The sequence below is a fragment of the Emys orbicularis genome, chromosome 6 (assembly GCF_028017835.1).
Source record: "Emys orbicularis isolate rEmyOrb1 chromosome 6, rEmyOrb1.hap1, whole genome shotgun sequence".
NCBI lineage: Eukaryota > Metazoa > Chordata > Testudines > Emydidae > Emys > Emys orbicularis.
Genome location: NC_088688.1, coordinates 80,168,847 through 80,193,864, shown reverse-complemented (window position 1 = coordinate 80,193,864; position 25,018 = coordinate 80,168,847). Strand labels below are relative to the sequence as shown.

Genomic DNA, 25,018 nt, shown 5'->3' with positions numbered 1-25,018 from the left:
CTGTACACCTATATACTGACTAACAATGTCTAGATTCATAGAGTTTAGGGCCAGAAGGAACCATTAATCGTTTAGTCTGATCTTCTGTATATCATAGGCCATTAAATGTCACCCAGTGTAGACCAGGCCTAAGTCAAATAAAAGTCTAAGTATATTATGTTTACACAATTTCCTTTATCAACCAGACCTATTTTCCATAAAACCAACTAGATTGTCTTTAATTATATTCCTCTCTCTGAGGGTACTGCTCCACTGGTCAGCCTAGAAGGAGGGCCATGGCCTTGACCCCTCTACGCTCAATTTGGCAAGGCTAGCACCATTGGCAATGTTAGCTAGCTTCACAGAAGAACCAGATTGTGCCTAGACCTCACACAGGAAATGTCTGCTCTGCCATCCTTTAGACCCACACAGGGTAACACACAGCACCCTTTCTCTTTATTTCTTTACCAAGCTCATTGAGGTAGCCTCCATGTTTCCAGTCTGCAGGCAGTGTTCCCGTATAGTCCAGGACTGCACCCCGTTTTCCATGATCCACATTCTTAAGATTCACAAACAGCTGATTGTTTTTTGACTATTTCAAACAAACAAACAAAAGATAATGTAGACTGCAGCTGATTATAGATCACTAATGTTTGCACAAGATGATAATTGGGGAAAACAAAACTAAGTCCAATAAGGTAGTTTAAGAAATCAAATCTTTTATGAAAATGACTTGTTGAGAGATGTACCATGTAAAAGAAAACATTGAGCTAATACTGCTTGTTGATCTGCATAATGGCCACCACTGTTTTCTTGTTTTACCTTAGCAAGGGTCATTCTGTCCATGTTGTTGACATGAGGTGGGGTTGTGCACTGTGTTAGGGTGTGATAGCTAGGGTTGGAGAAGTAGTGGCTATTGGCATTCCCACCATTAGTATGAGGAATGGTTTCTGAAAAGAAAGGGAGAAGAAAATGAACAATTTAAAGGAATGTGCTGTTGCCTTTTGAAGATACTTCCCTGAGACTCAGTCCTTTCACTCTTTTTTGCCTCCATTGTCTGCAACCTTGGCATTAACCAGTTTGCAAAAATGCTGACCACCAGCTCCACAACGTTGTGTGTGTTGCTACTACTGTGACTCCCCCTTGGCCGCATTTTTCAAACATACCTTCATCTGCTCTAACTACTGCAACTCCTGGCCTCCCAAAGCCCCAGCTTCCCTAACTCCTGAAGTTTTGTGAATACAAAAAATGTGACAATATCAACCCAACTCTGAAACAACTCCATGCTGATTTCAGGGTCTAACTAAAAACTGATCTCCTTGTTTTAAAACCCTTTATGGCCTTGCTCCAGCCTAACCCATGACTCCTGCCTCCTCTCTTCTTTCCACTCCCTTCACTTGTCTCATACTACTCTATTTCATTTCAAATCTCAGTGGAAACCATAGCCTTTCAGCCTTTCTTAAACCCTTTAAATATAGTTAGCAGAGGAACAGAAAAATTAACCCCGTCACTGTATTACTTAACTCTGAAACATGTTTTGAGACACAATTTGCGTGAAAGATGCTAGAGAACAAAGTTGTATTGTATGGTATGTGGTCAGCATTTTCCTTTGTTCAACAGTACACATTTCTACTAGCATAGATGGACTTTATATATTAAATGCATAGATTAAAGAGGCTATATTGTACAACACACAACAGTTCACAGCCATAGACACTCAGAAAGATTCACTCCGAACTATGACTATGTGCTGCTGACAGCTGAAAGGGGCTGCCATGGGGGGCTGTTGCTGTCCAGTGTGTCCTGAAAAGCTGAGTTGCTGGCTAGACAGGAGGGACAGCCTGCAGCAACTGGGCATACACAAATTCAGTAGATCCTTGAGAATCTCCCTCTTCGATATGGGGTACCTATGAAGCTCTATCCCCATGGAGATTAAAACTGCTCCCATTGGTGGAACTCCCAAGGGAGGGTGTCACTAGAAACTAAAGGCACTAGAAACCCAAATTACCCTCCCTGAAAGCATAAACTTCCCTGATCATAGTAGCAGTTACGGATGCAGAAAGGTGCCATCTGCACCTCCTCAAGCCTGTGGGGGCATTTATGTAGCCAGTATATGAGCTTGATTAAGAGAGAACGAATAGTTGTAAAAGTTAAGTGAGGAACAAAACTTGCAATTTTGTTTCTCCGGCTGGGATTTACTTAGTCATGTCCCTCACGTAGCTCTACTCCTACCTGAAATGGTGTAATCTGCATTGATGACCCTCATAGCGGGTGTATAGGTAACTGCTGGCATATTTGTTTCTTTCCCCTTCTGCTTGTGTCTATAAATAATGAATAGTGCAAGCAAGAAGAGGACAACCAGGACAAGAATAATGATTCCTGCGATAGCCCCAATCTGGTAGGAATCAGCAGGGATAGCAGTACTGGTACGGCTTAAACTGTTCAAGTTTCCTACTATGATCACACCAGCTGTAAAACAAGAAGAAATGAAAACACATGGCATAAATTCATACAAGAATTATAAAATGAAGAGCAGAGATCTGACTTCTATTCTTAAAGCTCTCTTACTGTATTCATATCTATATAGTTAGAGTTATGCCGAAAGCATTAGGAGTGACAGCCCAAGCCTTACCCGGCAACAATAATTCATGCAAATACTCTACTTTTATATGTCTATTTCATGTGGCTGAAAAAATAGCACTCTGCCCTCTGGCCAAGAAATACAAAATGTACAAAGTACTTGACCCACCGGCAGCTTTGTATGGCATTATCAAGTACAACGCTGCAAAAGATATCATCAGGTGCTGTGTTAAAAACAAGCATACTGTCCTAACTCACGATCCTTCCTTCCTCCAGTAAGCTATCAATAAGTCATGGGATGGATTAAGACTCATAAGTATAAATATTATTAATGAACAATCTAGTCATTTAAATACACATCCCAGAGGGAATTCATTATTTATGTACATATGATATCTAAGAGAATTTATAGTACTTTCGCAATCATTTTATTGCATGTCATTACCTTGATCACACCTTGCTCCTTTCCAGCCTGGGCTGCAATAACAAGTTCCTGTGATGTGGTCACAAGTTGAATTGTTGAGACAGTCACATATTTGCCGGCAGCCATAACCGTATGTACCTGGGGGACACTCTGTGCAAAATAATAAAAAAGAAAATGCACATCTTCATATTTGAACCTATGAATATGAACTCTGTGTGTAGTAAATGCTGCTGAAATATTTTAATGTTACAGATACACAGTATTAAGCACCCTAAAGATTTGCCATTGTAAAGCAGGTACTTTTTATAAGTGACCAGCAGGTGGCAATGTGTTATTGGTGCTGGAGCTCTAGGAGGGAAGAAAATATCTTGTTTGTTTTAAATGATTTTCTATCTGGGAAAACAAACAAAATATTATGTTCACATGTGGATACCCGGGCCTGATTCTCCACTGCCCAGCTCCTTGTTTACATCTATGCAAAATGAATGTAAATTGTCTCCAAATCATAATGGCACAGGTTTAAAAGGCCACTTATGGTACAAGGCAGTACAGAATAAGGCACTGTGGGCTAGATACACAAAGAAACTTTGGTGCGTTGATGCTAAGCATTGCTATAGGTGCAGTAATACAGCGCTGATTAAAAGTGTCTCTTTAATCATGTTATTAGCATCACTTTACTGATAGCTTTGGCTTCTTTTTATATTGCCACCTTCATACATTTGTGGCTTGTTACTTTATTGTAACAAAACTGGATTACAAAAGTGTAATTCTTTCAGACAGGAATTGGCAAACCTTTTGGAGCTTAAATTTTGTGAAGTTCTCAGACTTTTTCGGAAGGGGAGGGTGGAAAACTAGTTTGCTTTCTTAATTTTTATTTATGTATTTATTGCAATTTAAGTCCATGTTTTATTTCCCCCAAAATTAGAGCTGATCAGAAAAGGGAATATCTATTACATGGAAAATTCCAACATTTAAATATTTGGTTTTGTTCTGAATCAAAACAAAAAGCCAAAATTTTGAAATTTTCCACAGAGCTGAAATTCGGAAACAATTCTATGCATTAACATCAAAACATTTTGTTTCAATAATGTCAACATTTTATAATATAAAATATTAAATATAATTTGTACAAATATGCTATATTAAAATCAATGCTTTAATTAATATAAAACTCAAAACAAAATGAATCAATATGCTAAAGTCAAAACAAAACACTTTCACCTCATCAAAATGAAACATCTGACATGGTCAAAGTGAAACAAGAAAGTCAGAATGGTTTATTTTGAGATTTTGCCATTGAAAATTCCATCAAAATCAAAACATTCCAGCAAAACATTGAGATTTTGATAAAACTGCATTTTCTGAGAGAAAACTGTTCTGTCAACATTTTTTGACAATTCTACACAAAAATGTTAGTTAATTTTACAAAACCAACATCTGTTATAATATACCTATCTATCCTATCTCATAGAGCTGGAAGGGACTCTGAAAGATCATAGACTCCAGCCTCCTCTAGCAAGATTTTGCCCCAGATCCCTAGAGTGGCCCCCTCAAGGATTGAACTCACAACCCTGGGTTTAACAGGCTAATGCTCAAACCACTGAGCTATCCGTCCTGTCCCCCCCCTCCTTATACCTAATGGGAAGCCTGTTCTACACATGTGAAATTGAGCCCTGTGCAAAGGGCCTACAAAAGGTTTATGTACCACTCAAGTGCTAATTAAACGCTCAGAACAAGTGAGATTTATACAGTGGGTAGGCCCTGTGTTGATCTTCTGAACTGGAGCCAATTTGGGGGGTAATATGATGTATTAGGCATAGACACACCACTCTCCTGACCCTGCCAAAAACTAGGCCAACACAAGTGTGAGCCTTTGGGCCTCGTTCTTCTCTCTCATGTAATTCTACTGAAACCAGTGAAGTTAAACTGGGGTAGAACTAGTATGTGTGAAAGGAAAATCAGGCCCTATGTATAGAAAATATAATGTGCCTTATATGCCCCCCTTTGGTAACTCTTTTGACTTACATAGAGCTATTCCAGGGATGAATTTGGCTCTCAGTCTTCCGGCTATTATTTTCATCAGGGTGTTATGACGGTAATAATTTTTTGGATTAATTTGTTATTTTTGTACAGTTATGGACATTTTTCTAATATTAAGTCAAAGGCAACTATAGGTAGTCTAGGACAGGAGCTTTTTAAAGGTAGCTATACATGTAAATAAACAATCAAAAAGATTTAAAGAAAGACTATAAAAGTCTGTTTTACTAATCTCTCAGGCTTTCATCAGATGGAGAAACAACCTTAACATCACAGGTCCAAATCCTGTGGTCCTTACTCAGGCAAAACTCCCTTTGAAGTCAGTGCTGTTTTGTCTGAGTAAGGACTCACAATCACAGTATTCGGTCTAGGGAGTTTTGCATTTGTTCCTACTATGCACGAGTATTTTCTGCTTCCTACTCACTCTGTTCACAGTGTTTCCCCATGAATCCTGTGCGGCAGGTGCACTGCCCCAATATGTGGTCACAATCAGCTCCATTCTGACACTGGCATATTAATGCACAATCTTTGCCATAAAACCCCAAGGGACATCCTGCAGTGCAAAGGGGAGGAAAAAAAGAGAAGAGAATCTTCTATGAGGAATATACAAGTATTATTATTATTTATTAAAAATCATTTCTATAATGCCACTAATTTATACAGGACTTTATAAAGATAATAGATGAAGAGCTTCTCTGCTCTGAAAAGTTTACTGTGTATATTAGACAAAAAGACAAGACAAAGTAACAGGTAAGGGAGGATGTAGGGACTGCTGCTGATGAGAAGAAGATAGGCAGGAAGGATTGCTGGAATGGGAAGATGTTTTAAGGAGACATTTGAAGGAGGAGGGAGGGGGGACTTTGTGCAAGAGCCCAGGAAGACTGTTGAATGATGAATGAATCTTTGGACATATTTTCTGCACAGTTGATGTTGAAACATTAATGAGTAAAAATATTGCATCTCAGCTCCTCACAAAGGTTCCATGTCAGTATGAAGAAGACATATCACTGCAAACAGATCATTATTCACCAGCAGGAAGCAAAAGAGCCATGATAGCTGACAGCTGAACCAATACAGTGAATGTCTTCCACAGCATTATCCATATGGCCCCATAATATGTGTTATCTCCTGCCGCTCTGACATTGTGCTATTGAAAAAGGAGTGCTGTGACTTTAAAAAGCACCACATGCAAAGCAGAGTTCAGTGGTAATTTGCTGAGATCAAATATGATGAGTACACCTGACTTGAGCATAAGCCAAATAATAGCTATAAATGTGATCATATGATACCTGTAATGGGGAAAATAAGACAACATTCCTTCAATCAACAGAAAAATTATCTCAAACTTTGTATGAACTATGGCTCAGCACTCATATGCAGATTTCTAGTCACAACACTTCCAATATCTAATTCATTAACGTAAAGTTCTTGGAGAGAGATCTCAGGTATTAAATGTATGAGTCACCCAAAAACAATTCTAGAGTAGAGTATAAAATAGTGACCTGATGAAGTTCCGATTCTGGTTCCAGATAATATAAATAGTCATGCCAGTACCTAAATTATGTGTTGGTAAAGCTTGCTCCCTGTAAGCTAATGACTAGAGAGATAGGGGACCTGGAATAAAATCACTTTACAATACTGCTGAGGAGAGGAATGTGTCTCTATGAATCACTGTCATGAGCAAACTTGAAGCTGTTCACTTCATAGGACTTGATTCAGCCCTGGGTAATGCTGATGTAATTTTGGGTGCAGAGTGCCCAGTGGCAGAATTCCTCCCAGAGAAGGTTTTGGGTGGGGAAGGAGTACAAGATAACTGCATACTGCCTTTTTGTCAGGGCCTAGCAAGTGCTGCCTCAGAAGTGTATAGCTCTGGCCAGGTTAGGAGACAATGTCTGGGCACCTGGGAAAGCATTCATTCAGCACATTCACATGCCAGCTTCTGCCGCTGAGACTCCTGTGGACTCCTGGCTGTAACTGAATGTTGCCTTCCTCTGTAGGAAACCCAAAGGGAAGGCAATGGTGTGAACATAGCCTATCCTCCTCCAAGGGTGAATTCCCCCTCAGATGCAGCAGTCCCAACTAATATAGGTGGCTACAATTTTCAACGTTTGTACCAGCAGTGGTGACATGAGACACATCTTCTGGATTAGAATGGCATAACAGTGTTGGAAAAATCAGTGAACAAAGAGGAAGTATTAAAAGAAATGAAGGAAAATACTGTTACTAATTGGTAGTCACACAACAACATAAGTAGATCATAAGAGTCACTTACTCTGGGTACAATAAAGGCCAGTCCATCCTGGAGTACATTTGCACTCCCCATCATAGGCACTGCAGTAAGCTCCATTATGGCAATTGCAGGTGTGAATACAGTTTGGACCCCAATGGACAGGTGGGCAAGCTAAAATATCCCAAATCAATTAATTAATCTCATCTGGTAAAGACACAAAGCAGCACTACATACAAATGTTAAAACAGTTCTTTTCTACCTTCTTCAGTCTGATCAATTTCAACCAAATAGTTTCCTAGATTTTTCTTGAAACTAACTAGTCTTTTACCCTAGATAAGAACAAATGAAAAACACAAACAGGAAAGAGGAATCAATGTGTGAGATCCTGATCTCAGTACAGTACTATGTGGCCAGTATCACTGGTTTCTCATAGTTCAAAAGGGGGAGTCATATAAATCAGGTTTTTTGATTGATTCTTCACTGGTTTCCAGTGACGGGAAATTGTCACCCCTCCTGAAGTCCACTGAACTAGATGGAGAGGTTGTGCACTCTAATCCTAGCACAGGAGGAGAATAAACAGGGAGAGAGGAAAAATATTTGTACCCTGGCCCAGTTATCAATTAAATCCCTGTATTCCTCTCCCAAAATGTAATTTATGGCTGAAGCAGGATGAATCAGAGATTCCATGGTTTAGCTTTAGTTTCTTGATTTGAGGCCTCTGATTTATTCACTGGTCCCCATCAGACCATGAATCAATATAATCCTTCCAACAAACAAATCATTATAAATAGGGTCCTACAAAATTCACGGTCCATTTTGGTCAATTTCATGGTCATAGGATTTAAAAAATCATAAATTTCATGATTTCAGCTACTTAAATCTGAAATTTCTTGGTGTTCTAATTGTAGGGGTCCGGACCTCAAAAGGAGTTGTGGGAGGGTTGCAAGGTTATTGTATGGGGTGGGGGGTGGTATTGCTACCCTTACTTCTGCACTGCTGCTGGTGGCGGTGCTGTCTTCAGAGCTGGGCGCCTGGGCAACAGCTGCCAATCTCCAGCCGCCCAGCTCTGAAGGCAGTGCAGAAGTAAGGGTGGCAATATCACAATTCCCCTAAAATAACCTGGCAACCCCCTTTAACTCCCTTTTGGGTCAGGACCCCCAATTTGAGAAATGCTGGTTTCCCTCATGAAATATGTATAATATCGGGTAAAAGCACACAAAAAGACCAGCTTTCACAGAGGGAGACCGGATTTCATGGTCCATGACCGTGAATTTGGTAGGGCCCTAATTATAAACAATAAAGTAAGTGAAGGTTCTTGCACATACAACCGCAGTTGCAAATATTATTGGTGCAGGTTTGGAAACTGCTTTGAAAATGGTACATTGAATGACTTTGGTACTGAATGGTATTAACAGAAAGAATGGTAAAATGTCTCCCTAAATGCTAATTATTATATGTAAATAGCACTGTAGCAAAAGAAAAGTTACATGTATATATGAATTAATCAGATCCCATCGAGAGCAGTGAGTGCTGTAAAAATGACCTCTTATTTTTTGATTAATTACTCTTCCAAATTTCTATTTTTAGCGTAAGTAAAGAGTTTTGTCATTTTTCATTGTGAAATCATTAGCTTTAAGTTACTTTTCTAAATTTAAATACAGTCTTGTGGAAACAAAGAATTACTATTTTACAGGAGAGAAGAAACAAATTAGGCACTGGAGCTTGATCCCTGATTTTGACTATGTTAAGGGTAAGATAGTGTTTTCCCCATATCATATTCTGATTTGGCTGTCCAGAGACCTAATTAGCTCCTTCAAGGCAGGTCAGCAGTTGTATATTTTACTAAATGTTTGCATTTGCAAAAAGCTTTATATTTGTATAGCCTGTATTTTTGGGAAGTGTTACCACAATTCAAATTTCGTTTTATTAAGGAAAGAAAAAAACATTTGCAAGAAGTATCTTCTTCCTTAAATCTCAGTCCATTCTTTTTCTGATGTTTCCATATTTGCTGTGAAGAGTAATGATGATTTTTTAAAATTTCTGCATGAAGTTAGTGGTCAGCCAAGAAGGAATGTCAGGTCACATGCAGAAAAAGGCTAAGGGGTTTCATGAAGGCCACCAGTTAAGATAGAAATTAATGGAACCATTATTTTCCATGAGAACTGACGGCCTTTGCACAAACCAAATAAACTTCCTCTCTTGTGGTCACAAGCACAGCCTTAATAGATACCCCCATTCATGCTGTTGGCATAATTTTATTGCATTGCTTCTGTAAGTACAACATCCTCTCAAACACTCATACCCCAGAAAGGAGGTAAGGAGTTGAATACAACAGAATAAGAGTCTGCATCCAATGAAGAATTTTGCCATTGACTTTATTAGGTCCTAAGTTTTATTTTGACCAGTAATAACAGTAGTGGGAGTTGTGGGTGTTCAGTGCCTCTGAGAATTTAGCCAATGGACTTTTTTTTCCAAATTGATGAGACTTTGCATTGCACTGAGACACAGCCAGTTAACCTGTGCTAGTCAAACCGTAAGTAATGTAAATTAATGAGACAGGTTATTAGGAGATGCATCTCCTTGGAAACTGAACAGCTTTCCCACACCCACAGCTCAACATTTTCTGAATTCTGACATATCGGTGTCTGAGACTGTCCCAGTGAAGCTATGTATGTACAGGCTACAGGATTGGGCCATCAAGTTGCTTTTATACTAGGCCTTGCTACCAATGAAAATGCTTGTGTCAGAAAACTAATGCCAGTGATTACTGATTCAGATAGACCCGGCGTAGGTGTCAGGAGGAAGCCCATATTTAATATAATAATGGATTGTACAAATCATAAGAAAAGTAAAATGTTGATAAAATTTCCCATTGACTTCATTGGTGCATGATCAGACTAATCTACAGACTGAACAACAAGGAATAGACTGTCATTGGAAAAAATATGCATCAGTGAAAGCTACATCAATAAGGAACAGAGAGAAATCTGTAAAAACACTTCCCAAAAATACAGGCTATATTTGTATAGCCTGTATTTTTGGGAAGTGTTACCACAATTCAAATTTCGTTTTATTAAGGAAAGAAAAAAACATTTGCAAGAAGCCAGACTGCAAAAATCAAACCAAGAAAATGCTTTGAAAATTTAAAATGTTTAAGAAGAGGAAGGATGGTCTTGTGGGTAAAGGCACTGAACACAGGAGTTCTGGGTTGTGTTTTCAGCCCTGCCACAATCTTCTTGTGTGATCATGGGGAAATTACCTAGCATCTATATGTCTCAGTTCCCCATCTGTAACATAGGGATAATAATAATGATAATAATACTCCCATAATTTAAAAGCATGTCCTGAGGATAAATTTGTTAATGTTCATAGGGTGTTCACAATACTAGAGTGATGGGGGCCATGTACGTAGCTAGACAGAGAAGGAAGTGCATGACTGTTTAATCATGAAGTTTGAATTTTATGATAATGAAACTGCTATGCAAATGTTCAAATGGGTTTTTAAATGTAAAGTAGGTAAATATCTCTTAACCGTATAACATAGGAGTCCTTATTTATTTATTTATTTATTTATTTAATCTTGTCCATCTCTTTTTCTTATAACAAACCAAACAAATTCTAGGTGCCAATACAAGTCCTTGTCATTTATCAGTCAGTTATGAAGTGTTTCCTCAACATCAAGAAGAAAATTAAAAGGAACTGAACTTAGTCTAATTGTTTTAACAAGATATCTCAAAGAAAAAAACTGGTACTTACGCTGAGAGCAGTCACTGCCAATCCACCCAGGGTAACATTGACAAGATCTGTCAATAGGATTGCATGTTCCATTGTTGGTGCACGTGCAAATTCCAGCACAATTCTTGCCAAATCTCCCACTAGGACACACTGTTAAAACATTTTAGTGAATTTTTCAGTAATTTACATTTGTATTGTTTCCCTAATATTTGTACTTGAAATCTCATGTCTTGGATCAATTAAATTCCTATTTAGTATAATGCCAAAATAAATGCTGCTATAAATTCAGTCGAGCAAATTTATATTATTTATTGTACAGCTATTTCATTTACCTAGAGGGTTCTTTTGATAATGAACATATCTCCACAAATAGAATAAAGGTATTTTTAAAACATTAAGAGCTATCTTTTCAACCAACTTCAACCTGGCTTCAGTTTCTACATTTACAAACTGCATGTACAAAACCAGAAACCACTTTGGAATAATGTGATCGGATAAGTCTAGAATGCATGGAATGAAAAAAATTGCCACACTTGGTCACTGTATCCATTGCAAGGGTCTTTATTACAGCATTTACCTTCATTGCAGAGGGCTCCTGTGAAACCAGGTAAGCAGTCACAAAGTCCAGTTACATGATGGCAGGGACCACTGCTGTGCACGCACTGGGGGCATGCCTGGCTACAACGATGTCCATAAAACCCAGGAGAGCAAACTGAAATCAGAAAGAATATACAGTCCTTTCCTCTTGCACTTTCTACCCCACAATGATCTATTCCTCTTCAACAACTAAATGGGTTAACAGTTAACCAGTTCAGTGCTGCCTTCCTGTCACTTCCAGTTCTGCTCCATTTACTAGGTACATACTTGTTGAACTAGTGGTTATTGTTATTTATCTAGTTCCAATGAGTGCTTAATGCCTTGCAGATATCTAAGAAGATAAAAGACCCTACCCGGAGGAGCTTACTACAGTCTGGTTAGTAACTGGTGACTTTCAGGCACTTGAAAGGATGCTGCCACAATGGACTACCATACAGTAGTGGCAGTGAAGAACAGCATTGAATGTGTTAAAGCCTATAATGACAGTGACTCAAATTCTGGCCTGACCCACACCCTGAGCAATCCCATTCATGTCAGTGGGGTTGCACAAGTTGTAATTCAGTGGCAGAACGTGGCCTAGCCATGTATTCAGGCTATATTTCACAGCAGCCAAACAAATACAAACAAGAATGTGACTCAGATCAAACATATTTCTGTTTAAGCAGAGAATGAGTAATAACTTCCATGAATTATGTTTGAAAAATATGTAGATTTGAAAATTAAAGGATAAGTAGTTGGAAAAAACATTAAAACACAATACACAGGTGAATGGAGTAAGATAGTTGTATCCTTAATAGGAAAGACTTTACCCTAAGGCTTTCCTATTATTGACTTCTTATATTTTTTCTCACTTGGAAAAATCTAAATTACTTCAGCCCACTGCTGTATTGGCAGAAAGGCACAGTTGTAGCGTGTTTTCCAGCTATTCTTTAAATTAGCCAGTCGCTGCATTCCTTAACACAGTGCAGAGTGCTACACATCACCTCTGGTTTCTACACAACTTGAGACCAGAAACACTGAGGCCTCCAGTTAATTTTTATGCCAATGGTACTAGTCCCTTCTTCAGCAGAGCTATATCACCAGCCACATAAAGAGACTGAAAGAAAAAAGGCCTGCTGCATGGAATTTCTCTCTTTGTTTCTCTAATCCCTTTGGCACTTATTTCCTGATAAATTAGGATATATTCGGTAATGCTTTAAGTTTAGTGTCTGCTGTACAGCAGCAATTACTATTTACCAAAGTAACCTGGTATATTTTCACTATGTTAATTTAGTTCAAAATTCAGTCTCTTAAATGTACACTTGATACAGTTTACTTGGTCAAATCCCTCTGGAGTGCTTCACCATTTTCAAGTGAAGCACTGTGTCAGTCATAAGATTTTCCTGTTTACAGAAAAAGCATTTTTGTCATTGGGCCCTGATTTATTTGTGTGACCATTTGTCTCCTTGGTCTCTAGACTGTGCAGGAGCGATTGGTTCTGAGAGCCATTTGAGTGCTAAACTGTGGAAGCCACTACACCTTTGTTATACCCCCAGTTCCAAATCACTAGGAAGGTTTACATTTATTTAACTAGTAAAAAGACAGGAGACAAAGGATAGGAATAAATGGTCAGTTTTGAGAAAGGAGAGAGGTAAACAGTGGTGTCCCCCAAGGATTTGTACTGGGAGCAGTGCTGTTCAACATATTCATCAATGATCTGGAAAAAGGGGTAAACAGTGAGGTGGCAAAATTTGCAGACAATACAAAACTACTTAAGATAATTAAGCCCAAAGCAGAGTGTGAAGAGCTACAAAGGGATCTCACAAAACCAGGTGATTGGGCAACAAAATGGCAGATGCAATTCAATATTGATAAATGCAAAGTAATGCACATTGGAAAACATAATCCCAACTATATATATAAAATGATGGGATCTAAACTAGCTGTTACCACAAGAGAGAGATCTTGGAGTCATTGTGGATAGTTCTCTGAAAACATCCATTCAATGTGCAGCAGCAGTCATAAGAACGACCATACTGGGTCAGACCAAAGGTCCATCTAGCCCAGTATCCTGTCTTCCAACAGTGGCCAATGGCAGGTGCCCCAGAAGGAATGAACAGAACAGGTAATCACCAAGTGATCCATCCCGTCGCCCAGTCCCAGCTTCTGGCAAACAGAGGCTAGGGACACCATCCCTGCCCATCCTGGCTAATTGCCATTGATGGACCTATCCTCCATGAACTTATCTAGTTCTTTTTTGAACCTTGTTATAGTCTTGGCCTTCACAACATCCTCTGGCAAAGAAATCCACAGGTTGACTGTACATTGTGTGAAGAAATACTTCCTTTTGGTTGTTTTAAACCTGCTGCCTATTAATTTCATTTAGTGGCCCCTACTTCTTTTGCTATGAGTAGTAAATAACACTTCCTTATTTACTTTCTCCACACTACTCATGATTTGATAGACCTCTATCATATACCTCCTTCGTCATTTCTTCCAAGCTGAAAAGTCCCAGTCTTATTACTCTCTCCTCATATGGAAGCTGTTCCATACTCCTATCATTTTTGTTGCCCTTTTCTGAACCTTTTCCAATTGTAATACATCTTTTTTGAGATGGGGCAATCACATCTGCACACAGTATTCAAGATGTGGGCGTACCATGGATTTATATAGAGGCAATATGATATTTTCTGTCTTATTATCTATCCCTTCCTTAATGATTCCCAACCTTCTGTTTGCTTTTTTGACTGCCGCTGCACATTGAGTGGATGTTTTCAGAGTCAAAAAAAGCTAATAGAATGTTAGGAATCATTAGGAAAGGGATAGATAATAAGACAGTAAATTTTATAATGCCACTATATAAATCCAGGTTATGCCCACATCTTGAATACCGCATGCAGATTTGGTCGCCCCATCTAAAAAAATAAATATTAGAATTCAAACAGATACAGAAAAGGGCAACAAAAATGATTAGGGGTATGAAATAGCTTCCATATGAGGAGAGATTAAAAAGACTGGGACTTTTCAGCTTGGAAAAAAGATGACTAAGGGGGGATATAATAGAGGTCTATAAAGTCATAAATGATGTAGAGAAAGTGAATAAAGAAGTGTTATTTACTCCTTCACATAACACACGACCCAGGGGTCACCCAGGGAAATTAATAGGCAGCAGGTTTAAAACAAACAGAAGGAAATACTTCTTCACACAACTTATGGTCAACCTGTGAAACTCATTTCCAGGGGATGTTGTGAAAGCCAAACTAAAGTTAAAAAAGAATTAGATAAGTTAATGGAGGATAGGTCCATCAATGGCTATTAGCCAAGATGGTCGGGGTGCAACCCCATGCTGTGGGTATCCCTAGCCTCTGACTGCCAGAAGTTGGGTGTGGACAACACGGGATGGATCATTCAAAGATTGCCTGTTCTGTTCATTCCCTCTGAAGCACTTGGAATTGGCCACTGTCAGAAGACAGGATACTAGGCTAGGTGGATTATTGATCTGACTGAGTATGGCCTTTCTTGTGTTCCTAGGTTCTTAGTCTTCTTTTGGGATAACTGATTTACTGAAAAAGTCCTTTGAGAGGTATGCAAGTGATAGTAAAGAACAATTACACCACTTAACTAGAAATGCTTAGAGAATACTAATGCCACAGTAATGTCAGGCATTTAATATTAGGGTCAACCATATTCGTCTTGTATCAGGAGGTAGCCGTGTTAGTCTGTATCCACAAAAACAACAAAGAGTCCGGTGGCACCTTAAAGACTAACAAATTTATTTGGGCATAAGCTTTCATGGGTAAAAAACCTCACTTCTTCTCTTCATGTGTCATTATATAATGCCTGCATCTGTAATTTTCACTCCATGCATCTGAAGAAGTGAGGTTTTTTACCCACGAAAGCTTATGCCCAAACAAATCTGTTAGTCTTTAAGGTGTCACCGGACTCCTTGTTGTTTTCATATTCATCTTCTTCTTGAAATCCTGTCATTCCTGGGCTTTGTGACTCCATCCACTCCTGGTTCTGCTCTTATCTTTTGATAGTCATTGGATGGGCCTTTCTCCTTTCCTCTTTCAGTGGGGATTTCTCAGGTCTCCATCCTTGTCCCTTATTCTTCTCACTCAAAAGCCTACTGGGGGGGTGATCTCCTTCAAAAAAAAAAAAAGGCTACCATCTCTATGCTTATGACTCACAAATCTACCTCTACTCTGGATCTCTCTCCCTCACCTCTTCTATGGTACAAACAGAAAAATACAGTCTGAAAAACCTAGGAAGGTGGTGAATAGTGATTAGTACTCTTTGGTGGTTAAGAATTGCGCCCCCCCTATTATTTTTGTGATCCTGTTTTTTGCCACCCCACCTCAGCCCATTTGTTTGTCTCCTCTGTTATGTAGTGTCTTTTAGATTGCAAAACCTTTCATATTTATATGTCTGTACATATAGTTCATTTGTGTACTGTATACTATGTTAGTGCCTAGCACAATGAGACCCTGGCCTAGTTGGCATCTAGGTGCTCCTGCAACATAATTGTTAAATAATAGTAATAATTAGACTAGCAACTGCCATTGAACTCAGTGGGAAATGCAGATGTTCAGTGCTTCTGAAAATCAGGCTTCTTTTATTTAGTTGCCTAAATATGGATTTAGGACCCTGATATTAGGAACTTGGATTTGAAAATTTTGGACTTTGATTGTAAGACTCTTTACTATAGCAGTATATTAATAATAAATAAAAGTATAAAACTATAGTAACAAGAAGATGATGATTACTGATGGGAATTATTTGATAACTGTACATAAAGCACATGTTTTGTTTCCCCTTGTATATTAACAAAATTAAAATGCAGAATGTGGGCCTGTTACATCATATATTGGCAAAACCAAATAGAGTTATATGATACACATATTTTAAAAAGGAAGAAGGGAATAAAATCTTAAAGCATTGTCCTTACTTCTTTGACAAGTGGTGCCTCTGTATCCTGGTGCACATTCACAGATTCCATCATCTGGAGAGCACGAAGCTCCATTTTTGCAGTAACAGGACAATGAACAGTTTGGACCCCATTGACCCTCGGCACACACGCTGTCACAATGTATACCTGCAAGCCATTAAATACACAGAGATGTCACCAGCAGCACCAGTAGTCAGATTCTATAGACCACAGATAACAAACAGGGTGAAATCCTGGCCCCATGGAAGTCAAGGGCAAAACTCCCATAGACTTTAATAGGATCAGGATTTCATCCCATTCTTTAATCAGGCTCTTCTCCCTGCTTCTGCCTTTCCTGGACTCCATAACACTGGATCCCTTTATATTCCCACTTCGATTACTTGTGTGCAGGATTTGATCCTAAGCTCTACAGCAGGAAAGCATCGCTGCAGCTCTGCTTCCACAGAACATATGAGCTACAGGAGATCCTACCTTCAAGCTTCATTCCTGCTGAGCTTTTAAGATCTGTAAAACTGAAGTTAAGCCACAATGATTTAGGAACTCTTCAGGTGCTTAGCTTCAGCTTAGCAAAGCTTAAGAATTCCACAGGGCTGAAGCCCCCAAGTAGCCAACGCTCCAGTATTACAAAAGTTTTTGGTGTCTCCCATGACCTTTATAAAACCAGGCCTTGTCCACCCCTCATTTTCACCATGAGTATGTTCTGTTTACCAGCTGCAAAGAGAAAGGAAATGGAAAAGTGCAAAATAATCCAAATGCGGCATACATGGCTTTTGGTTCCTCTGTAATGATCATTCCAGATAGCAGAAGATCATTGTCACTTCTTTGTGAGGAAAATATACAAGACAAAGCAAGCTATTGCTGAAACTTCTCTTCTGAATGTAAAAATTCTTAAGGCCTGAGATAATTTCATGTAACAATAGTGATCAGGACAGGGAATGACTTCTAATTAGTGGTGAGCTGATTACCACTAAGCCTCATACCAAATGAAAAAATGTAGAGCACACAAAAGGTTTCAAAACACACTATGTGAGCATTCCAAAATGCTTAGCTGCAACACAGTACTAAGGACATCCGTCATTCAGTATTTTGTCTGTTTTTGGCACAAAACTGAATATAAAATTGCCATGACCTGAACCCCAATACAGAAACAGGCACAAATCATAATATGAACTGGTAATTAGGATCATAGACATTTTTTTCTTTACAAACCAGCAACCTTAAATCTAACTTTCCTGATTTTATTTCTTTTCTACCCACTTCTGAAAAGTCCCCCGCATGTTAAATGCCAGTAAGCAACTACTGTGGTACTCAGACCTTATTGTGTCTACAGTACTTTGCATTAGCAACTGACGATTACTGTAGTGCCTCTATTGAATGAATCATTTGGCTAAAGAAAAAATGGACTAAATCCAGCCACAAGTACGACTTGCTTTAGAAGTATTTCCAGCAAAATATGGTTCTGGTCACTTACTGTCAGACTTTTCAAAAAAGGCAAAACAGACAGTTTCACATGTGATATTTGAGAAAAATCTTCTAAAAAACACTGAAAAGTGAATATCTAGTGTTAGTGAAATGCTGAAAATCCTTGAAAATAAATTACCTTATTCATCCATACAGGCACTGTGTCATTCCCCTCCCCTCCCAGCCCCGCAACAACTGCCCTGCAAACTGCCTGAATCTAATTAAGGAATGAGCACCTCTCTGGTTAGAGGAAAGGTGAATCTCCAGATTCTTAAATCTTTGGCCTCTCTGTTAAGACTGTCAAAAAGGGGGCCAAAACAGTGCCAACAGTAGTGAAAACATTTTTCTATTAGAATCCAGATACAGGTCACCGAACAGCCATAAGATAATAACAACCCTTCGCTTAATATTGACCTGAAAAGAATTTTTATTGCCATGAGGTGAAAGAGTTCCTGTATCTTAACAATACCACCATCACATTTGATTTTTTGCCTACATAGGTATCTTGATTGTCCTGCTTTCATCTACAGTTAAGACACAAAACAACCAGCTTCTCAATAACTTGGGCCAATATTTTCAAATTTGGGTACCTAACATTAGACAAATAAGTCCATATTTAGGCACCTAAGTGGCCTGATATTGAGACATGTTAAGGACCCCCATTTGAAATCAGTGAGAACTGTGGGATTTTAGCATGTCTGAAAATTAGACCACTTAGTTAGATGCCTAAATATGGACTTATTTAGGAACCCAAATTTGAGAAGCCTCTATGACAGTGTTTTTCAAAGTTCGGGTTGCGACCCAGTACTGGGTCGCAGCATGTACGGCACTGGGTCGCCTTGCTTAGTGACCCAGCGGCTCTGGTCAGCATTAAAAGTCCCATGGGCGGTGCTGCCCAGCTAAGGCAGGCTAGTGCCTACCTGCTGTGACACCACGCTGCGCCACGGAAGCTCCGCGCGCTGCCCCCGCCCCAAGCACTGGCTCCGCACTCCCATTGGCCAGTTCCCGGCCAATGGTAGCTGGGGGTGGGGGTGGGCGGTGCCTGTGGGCAAGAGCTGCACAGAGCCGTGTGCGCGCCTTCACCTAGGAGCCAGAACTGCTGCTGGCTTAGGGTGACCAGACAGCAAGTGTGAAAAATCGGGACGGGGGGTGGGTGGTAATAGGAGCCTATATAAGAAAAAGACCCAAAAATCGGGACTGTCCCTATAAAATCGGGACATCTGGTCACCCTATGCTGGCTGCTTCCAGGGCGCAGGGCAGTCCGTGGTGCCAGGACAGGCGGGAAGCCTGCCTAAGCACCCCGGCTGCGCCACTGACCGGGAGCCGCTGGAAGTAAGCCCTTGCCCCACACCCCACCCCTCTGCCCCAGCCCTGAGCCCCTTCCAAACCCAGAGTCCTCCTGCACCCTAAACCCCTCATCCTTGGCCCCACCCCAGAGCCTGCACGCCCGGCCCAGAGCCCTGGCCCCCTCCCGCACCCCAACCCTCTGCCCCAGCCCAGAGCCCCCTCACACATCCTGAACCCCTCATTCCTGGCCCCACCCCGCAGCCCTTGCCCCTGCACCTCAACCCTCTGCCCCAGCCCTGAGCCCCTCCCACAACCTAAACCCCGCATCCCCAGCTCCGTTGGGGCGCGGGCATCAACAATTTTCTTCAACTGGGTTCCCAGAAAAAAAGTTTGAAAATCACTGATCATGACAACCATGCTATGTGGGGACATTAGTGTAGAAGCGGCAGAGTCCCGGGCCCATAGGGTCAATGAGGTTTGGGGGACCCAACCTGAGCCATGGAGGAACAGAAAAAAAGACAAGCCCTTTCCCCCTATAGTGGTCAAGGAGATACTTCCGTGAAGAAAACTTTAAAGATTTCCTTTTTCTTATCCTCTTCCCATGTGTTTTCTGATGGGTGAAGGTGATCAGGTGGAGAATTAGTTCAGGATACTTAGCTAAGGAAAAAACATTGTATCTCAGATACTACTGTCCATAACTATGGGCAAATGTTGCATTTTTAATGGTGACTGCTGCATTTGGAATTGCAATTTGCACAACGTAATGCATTGAATAATTCTGAACTTTCCATCCACTTCATTATACAGGAAATTTCATTATATCTAAGTTCAGTATAAGCAAGGCAGGTTCCACTGTATTGGGAGTTGGGGCATGTATAAGCAGAGAGGAACATATACTAATTTAATGACATATTGTATCTCTATCTACATATTTTAAAATATCTCATCTATTAGTTGTTATTCAGAGGAACACAAAAAAGAACTTAAAAACAGGAAAATTTAGTTTTAATTTTTACATCTGTATAACTTAAAAACTAACTTATTTTTGAGAGAAGGGTAGAAATTTCAAAAAGATTAAACAAAAAAGACAAAGAATTCTCCAAGCTCTGATTTTGTATACTACATTTCAGAAAAGAGAGCTAAGCTTTATAGCAAAGCTATGAACTGAGGAAAACAAGATTTTAGTGGGGTTTGCAAGAGATGTTTTGACATAACCAGTATGACATGGTGATGAACAATTTGATTTAAAAATGTGTATTTTCTTTCTTATCCAATAAAAGTATTTTTGATAAGTTTGTGTGTTGCTTTTGATCCTGATAAGGAGATCTGTGAAGAAATGTTTTTGCCAGGGCTGCGGACAAAGAGCTCTTTGATTGCTTCCACAAGTTGCTAGGCAATAGCTGAATGGTCATGATAAACTTCAGCTAAGCAGCTCTGAAGAAATGCTCATGCATTTAATGCCCAGTGCTTTATGCCAAGGGCCTCACATCTAAATCAGCATTCCCTCGGCATCCGAATTGCATGACTGAAGTAAATAATTCTTTTGGGGTATCAGTGTTTTCAGCCATACTAGCAGAATGTTTACATACTCCATACACAGTACTTTTAATATTTTGAGAGTAAGTGATCTATCCAAATCAACCCACATTGAAAGCTCATGGCTTATTTATTTTGTCCTTTAAGAGGAAAATTCCATAAATAATTATTTCTGATCTGTAGTGACACAGGCAAAACTATTGTTCCCAGACACTGAGCATGCTTTCTAGCTTACCCACCCTCCATTTCACTGAGGAAAATAGTCCAACATACAATAAGATAAATATCATGCTACTATGCCAGTGTATTTATACCCTGTATGGCATATGGAGTCTCCCATTATAGCCTTAAGGAACAGAGTCAAGACCTGTTTTTAACCTACTATAACTCCTATACACTGGAGTTAATTCTGACACAGAACACTGCATCTGAGAGCAGGATCAGGCCCTCAAAATGTTCCATAAAATCTTGGCCTTCCACTGCTTTCAATGGGGCGCAGGATTTCATCCCTTGTTCTTATTCACATGAGAAACACTTTTCCTTAAACTTACAATACTTCAGTTCAAAAGAAAGCTCAGACACCTGAGAGGGAAAGCAGGTGCATCCTATAATGGAGAAAACCAAGGAAAGCTTCTCTAATTCTTTACTAGATTAGTGAGTGAACACTGAGAAGGGAATCAGGTTGGGGTGAGTGCTTGATGGAGAGAGCACAGGGTGCAGAGGTGGACAATCTCAATGGGGATATGGTTGTTGGGGATGCCTTCATTGTCTCCAGCTGAGAAGAGGGGGAGCCCTTGATCTCCAATTAGGGGAAGCTGGGGGAATAGATAGAACTTCAGTGTCTCCAACTGGAGAAAATACAGGATCACAGATTTTCATATCAGTTCAGACCATTTGGAATTTCAATTTGCACAACGTAATGCATTGAAACAATTCTGAACTTTCCATCCACTTTATTATAAATGGAATTTCTTTATATCTAAATTCACTATAAGCAAGGCAGTTCCACTGTATTGGGGGTGGAGGGGAAAGAGGCACATATAAGCAGACAGGTACATATACTGATTTGTATCTGGGGAAGGAATAAGTCTCCAGCTGCTTTTGTAGGGAGCAAGCCAGCACCAACCTTTCTACAAAATCCCTGCTGAAACAGGCTGGTAGCACACATCTTGTTTATTTTATTAAAGGAAGAGCCCAGTTACTTCTAAGATTTCACGGTTTTTAGTGGGTGATCTTTTCTTTTCAAGGCTCTATTGTTTCGACACACTGCCACCCTGTCTAATAATACTTAACTTTTCAGTTATCAGATTCTGAACAGCCACAGGAAAAAGAAATAAAATAACGTCTCCTTTTCTTATGTTAATCTATTGAAAGTTTGTTCTTAAAAAGAAAGCACTATCGCCTCTGTATATAGAAGGAGTCAGAGTGCACAACCCCAACAGGTCTGGGGACACAATGAACTCACTGTAAAACAATATGGGACAAAACAAAAAGTGTTATTGAACAAAGGCTTTATCATACCATGTGTTTTGGAAAATAAATGTGCTCTTTATCATAGTACAGAATTATCACAAATGTGTGGCAATATGATTTATGGTGATGGCTGTCAGTATGCTATAGCACTCACTGAGATTGCAGGGATAGGACTCAGATCCTTATGCTTCCAAATTACAGACACCAGTCAATTGAGCAAAACAAGAATCTCCTTCAGCTATCAGCAGTATAGTGCCTATGACACACAGCTGAGCATTATAATTCCTTCAGGGCACTAGTGCTATACACACCATTTATTACAGTAATCTTTTTAAAGAGTCAGTGATCCTCTTCTCATCTATGCTGAAATGGATCATTTTTTGCTGTTAATGTGGGGAGGGAATGGCACAGAAAAAAAAGACACAAAAGATATCACACACTACGGGGGGAAAATCGATCTAAGCTACACAATTTGAGTTACATTAGTAGCGTAACTCAAGTTGACGTAGCTTAGATCTACTTACCGCGGGGTCCACGCTATGCTATGTCGATGGGAGATGCTCTCCTCTCGACTCCCCTTACTCTTCTTGTTCTGGTGGAGTACCAGAGTTGACGGGAGAGTGATCTGCCGTCGATTTAGTGGGTCTTCACTAGACTCACTAAATCAACTCCTGGTGGATCGATCGCCGCAGCGTTGATCCACCGATAAGTGGAGACAAGCCCACAGTATGCAAAAATGCATACTGAATAAAAGATAGACACAGAGAGAGAGAGAATTCAGGCGTCCCAGAGAACCTGCTTATTTACATCCATGAGGCAGATTTTGATAATTATGGCCATTCACTTTTCTATTCAATAACAAGCGTGGCTCCCAAAGTAATGTCAGGATCACATGGTAAAAATACAACACTTCCTCATTACAGCAGACACATATGGTGACAGACAATCTGACTAGTATCAGCAGGTGTCCAGGTTAGGGAAAAGCCACCAACATCCTGTCTGGCATAACATATGGTTGAATACTGTACATGTTGCTGGCATAACATAGACAGGAATTATTGCATCTGTCTTTTCCATAAGCCAGTGCTATTGTTTTGATATACATAGCATATTTCATAATCCCCAGCACCACGTAAGCCTTAAATTGATTTTTAAAATTGCATGTGCAGTATCAGTATGACATGGTATTACTTCAGGGTCTCCAAACATCTAACCAAATAGTGTGCAACATAGCAAAAGAATAATGTGTTATCACTAAGAAATAAGGCATATTTTAAGTTGTCTGAAATAAAATCTTGTGCTTTTTACACTGGTTCAGTGGAACGTCTTGGCCTGCTACTGCCTGGATTTGCTAATTTTACTGGCCTGCTCCAAACTCCACTTTTTTCATGGCTGTTTGTGGAAGTGGTGAAATTAGGGGTAATAGCTTTGTTATGTTACTGAAGTTGCTGGATAATGATTATTGAGAGGAATAGTGCATAGTATCCAAGCGCATTAGGTTTAAAATGGAAGTTTAAACTATTGTTTGTTTTAATTAGATATAGAGTACCCAGAGCTTAAGATGAGAACTGGAAATACCAAAAATATATACATATGTAAATTAACGTGCATGTACACATTGTACCAAATGTAATGGTCACTATTTAACAATAAGGGGTTTGTGTGTGTGTAAGTCTCTTAGTTTTAAGGCTCTCTTATTTTAAAGCACATTACTCTTTTCCATTATCCTATTTATTCTTCTCCATCCAAATGAAGACATTAAAAAATAGAGTGAAAGATGGCAAGGGACGGAGGGTGGGGCTATGCACAGAGGTCATCTGAAATGTGTGTGGGTGCATCCCTTTTATACCATAATGATTCAAGTGGCTCCTGGAATGCATCAGAATAGTGAGAACCAGAAAATAAGCCACTCCATTAATTCCAGCTGTTCTAAGCAGGGTGGGGCTTCTATATGGTGAACATTCTTAGTTTAAGTTCTAAACAGGGCTGGGTTCTCATAGGGTGAGCATTCTTAGCTTGAATTCTCCAAACAGGGTGGGGTTTCCTTTAGGATGAACATTCTTAACATAAACCTCTCACTGTGTAACAGTAGAAGATACTGTTGTGCTGCCTCAGGAGCAGCCAGTTCGCTCACTGCTCATGAGGAATAGCTTGTACCAGGTCTATGTCTGGTGCAGTGCACATTCCCCAGCATGCTGGTGCAGCTCCCCAGCCCACTGTGTTTTGGGAGGAGGAGGTGAAGCCAAGCCCCCCCCCCCCCCCCCCCCGCCCTCTTCTGCCCTTTCCGAACCACCTGTATGAACTGGACACGTAGAAGCCCTACTTCCCCACCACACTGCTACCCATGATGCTAGGCACACAAATGACCCTTAGGAGGAATAATGAAAACTGAGGAAAAGTGCTAACTACCAAATGTTACATGTATTGGCTGTGTACCTGCTCCCCCATAAATACCACAACTGCTACTGACTTTAACAATTGCTCAGCACCCTCTTAAGATCATACTTGATGCCACAAAATCAATCTATTGCATAATATTCCTCTGATGTACAAAACTACCATTTGAAAATGCCTAATATCTGCTTTTCTTTTAAAAGGGAGGACACAGACACAGTATTTTCGAAGAGCTGAATCCTATTTGCAATAAAGTCGATAGCAATATTCTTTGTTAATATTAACAACAAGGAGAAAGAAACAAAAGCCAAAATTGGGAAAGAACAGGTTAAAGAATATTTAGATAAGTTAGACGTAT

At 39.8% G+C, this 25,018-nt stretch overlaps 1 protein-coding gene across 2 annotated transcripts in view; it reads right to left on the bottom strand.

The window, feature by feature from the left end:
• The window catches only part of MEGF10 (multiple EGF like domains 10), a 106,686-nt gene that overhangs the window by 5,203 nt on the left and 76,465 nt on the right, over positions 1-25,018 (bottom strand). For both annotated transcript variants that reach the window (XM_065406302.1, XM_065406303.1), the window contains exons 13-21: positions 16,510-16,656; positions 11,563-11,697; positions 11,007-11,135; positions 7,293-7,421; positions 5,445-5,573; positions 3,005-3,133; positions 2,212-2,448; positions 802-929; positions 448-571 (exon numbers count right to left, since the gene is read on the bottom strand). In XM_065406302.1, the coding sequence (XP_065262374.1) occupies positions 448-571; positions 802-929; positions 2,212-2,448; positions 3,005-3,133; positions 5,445-5,573; positions 7,293-7,421; positions 11,007-11,135; positions 11,563-11,697; positions 16,510-16,656 (1,287 nt within the window). The remainder of the gene's footprint in view (positions 1-447; positions 572-801; positions 930-2,211; positions 2,449-3,004; positions 3,134-5,444; positions 5,574-7,292; positions 7,422-11,006; positions 11,136-11,562; positions 11,698-16,509; positions 16,657-25,018) is intronic.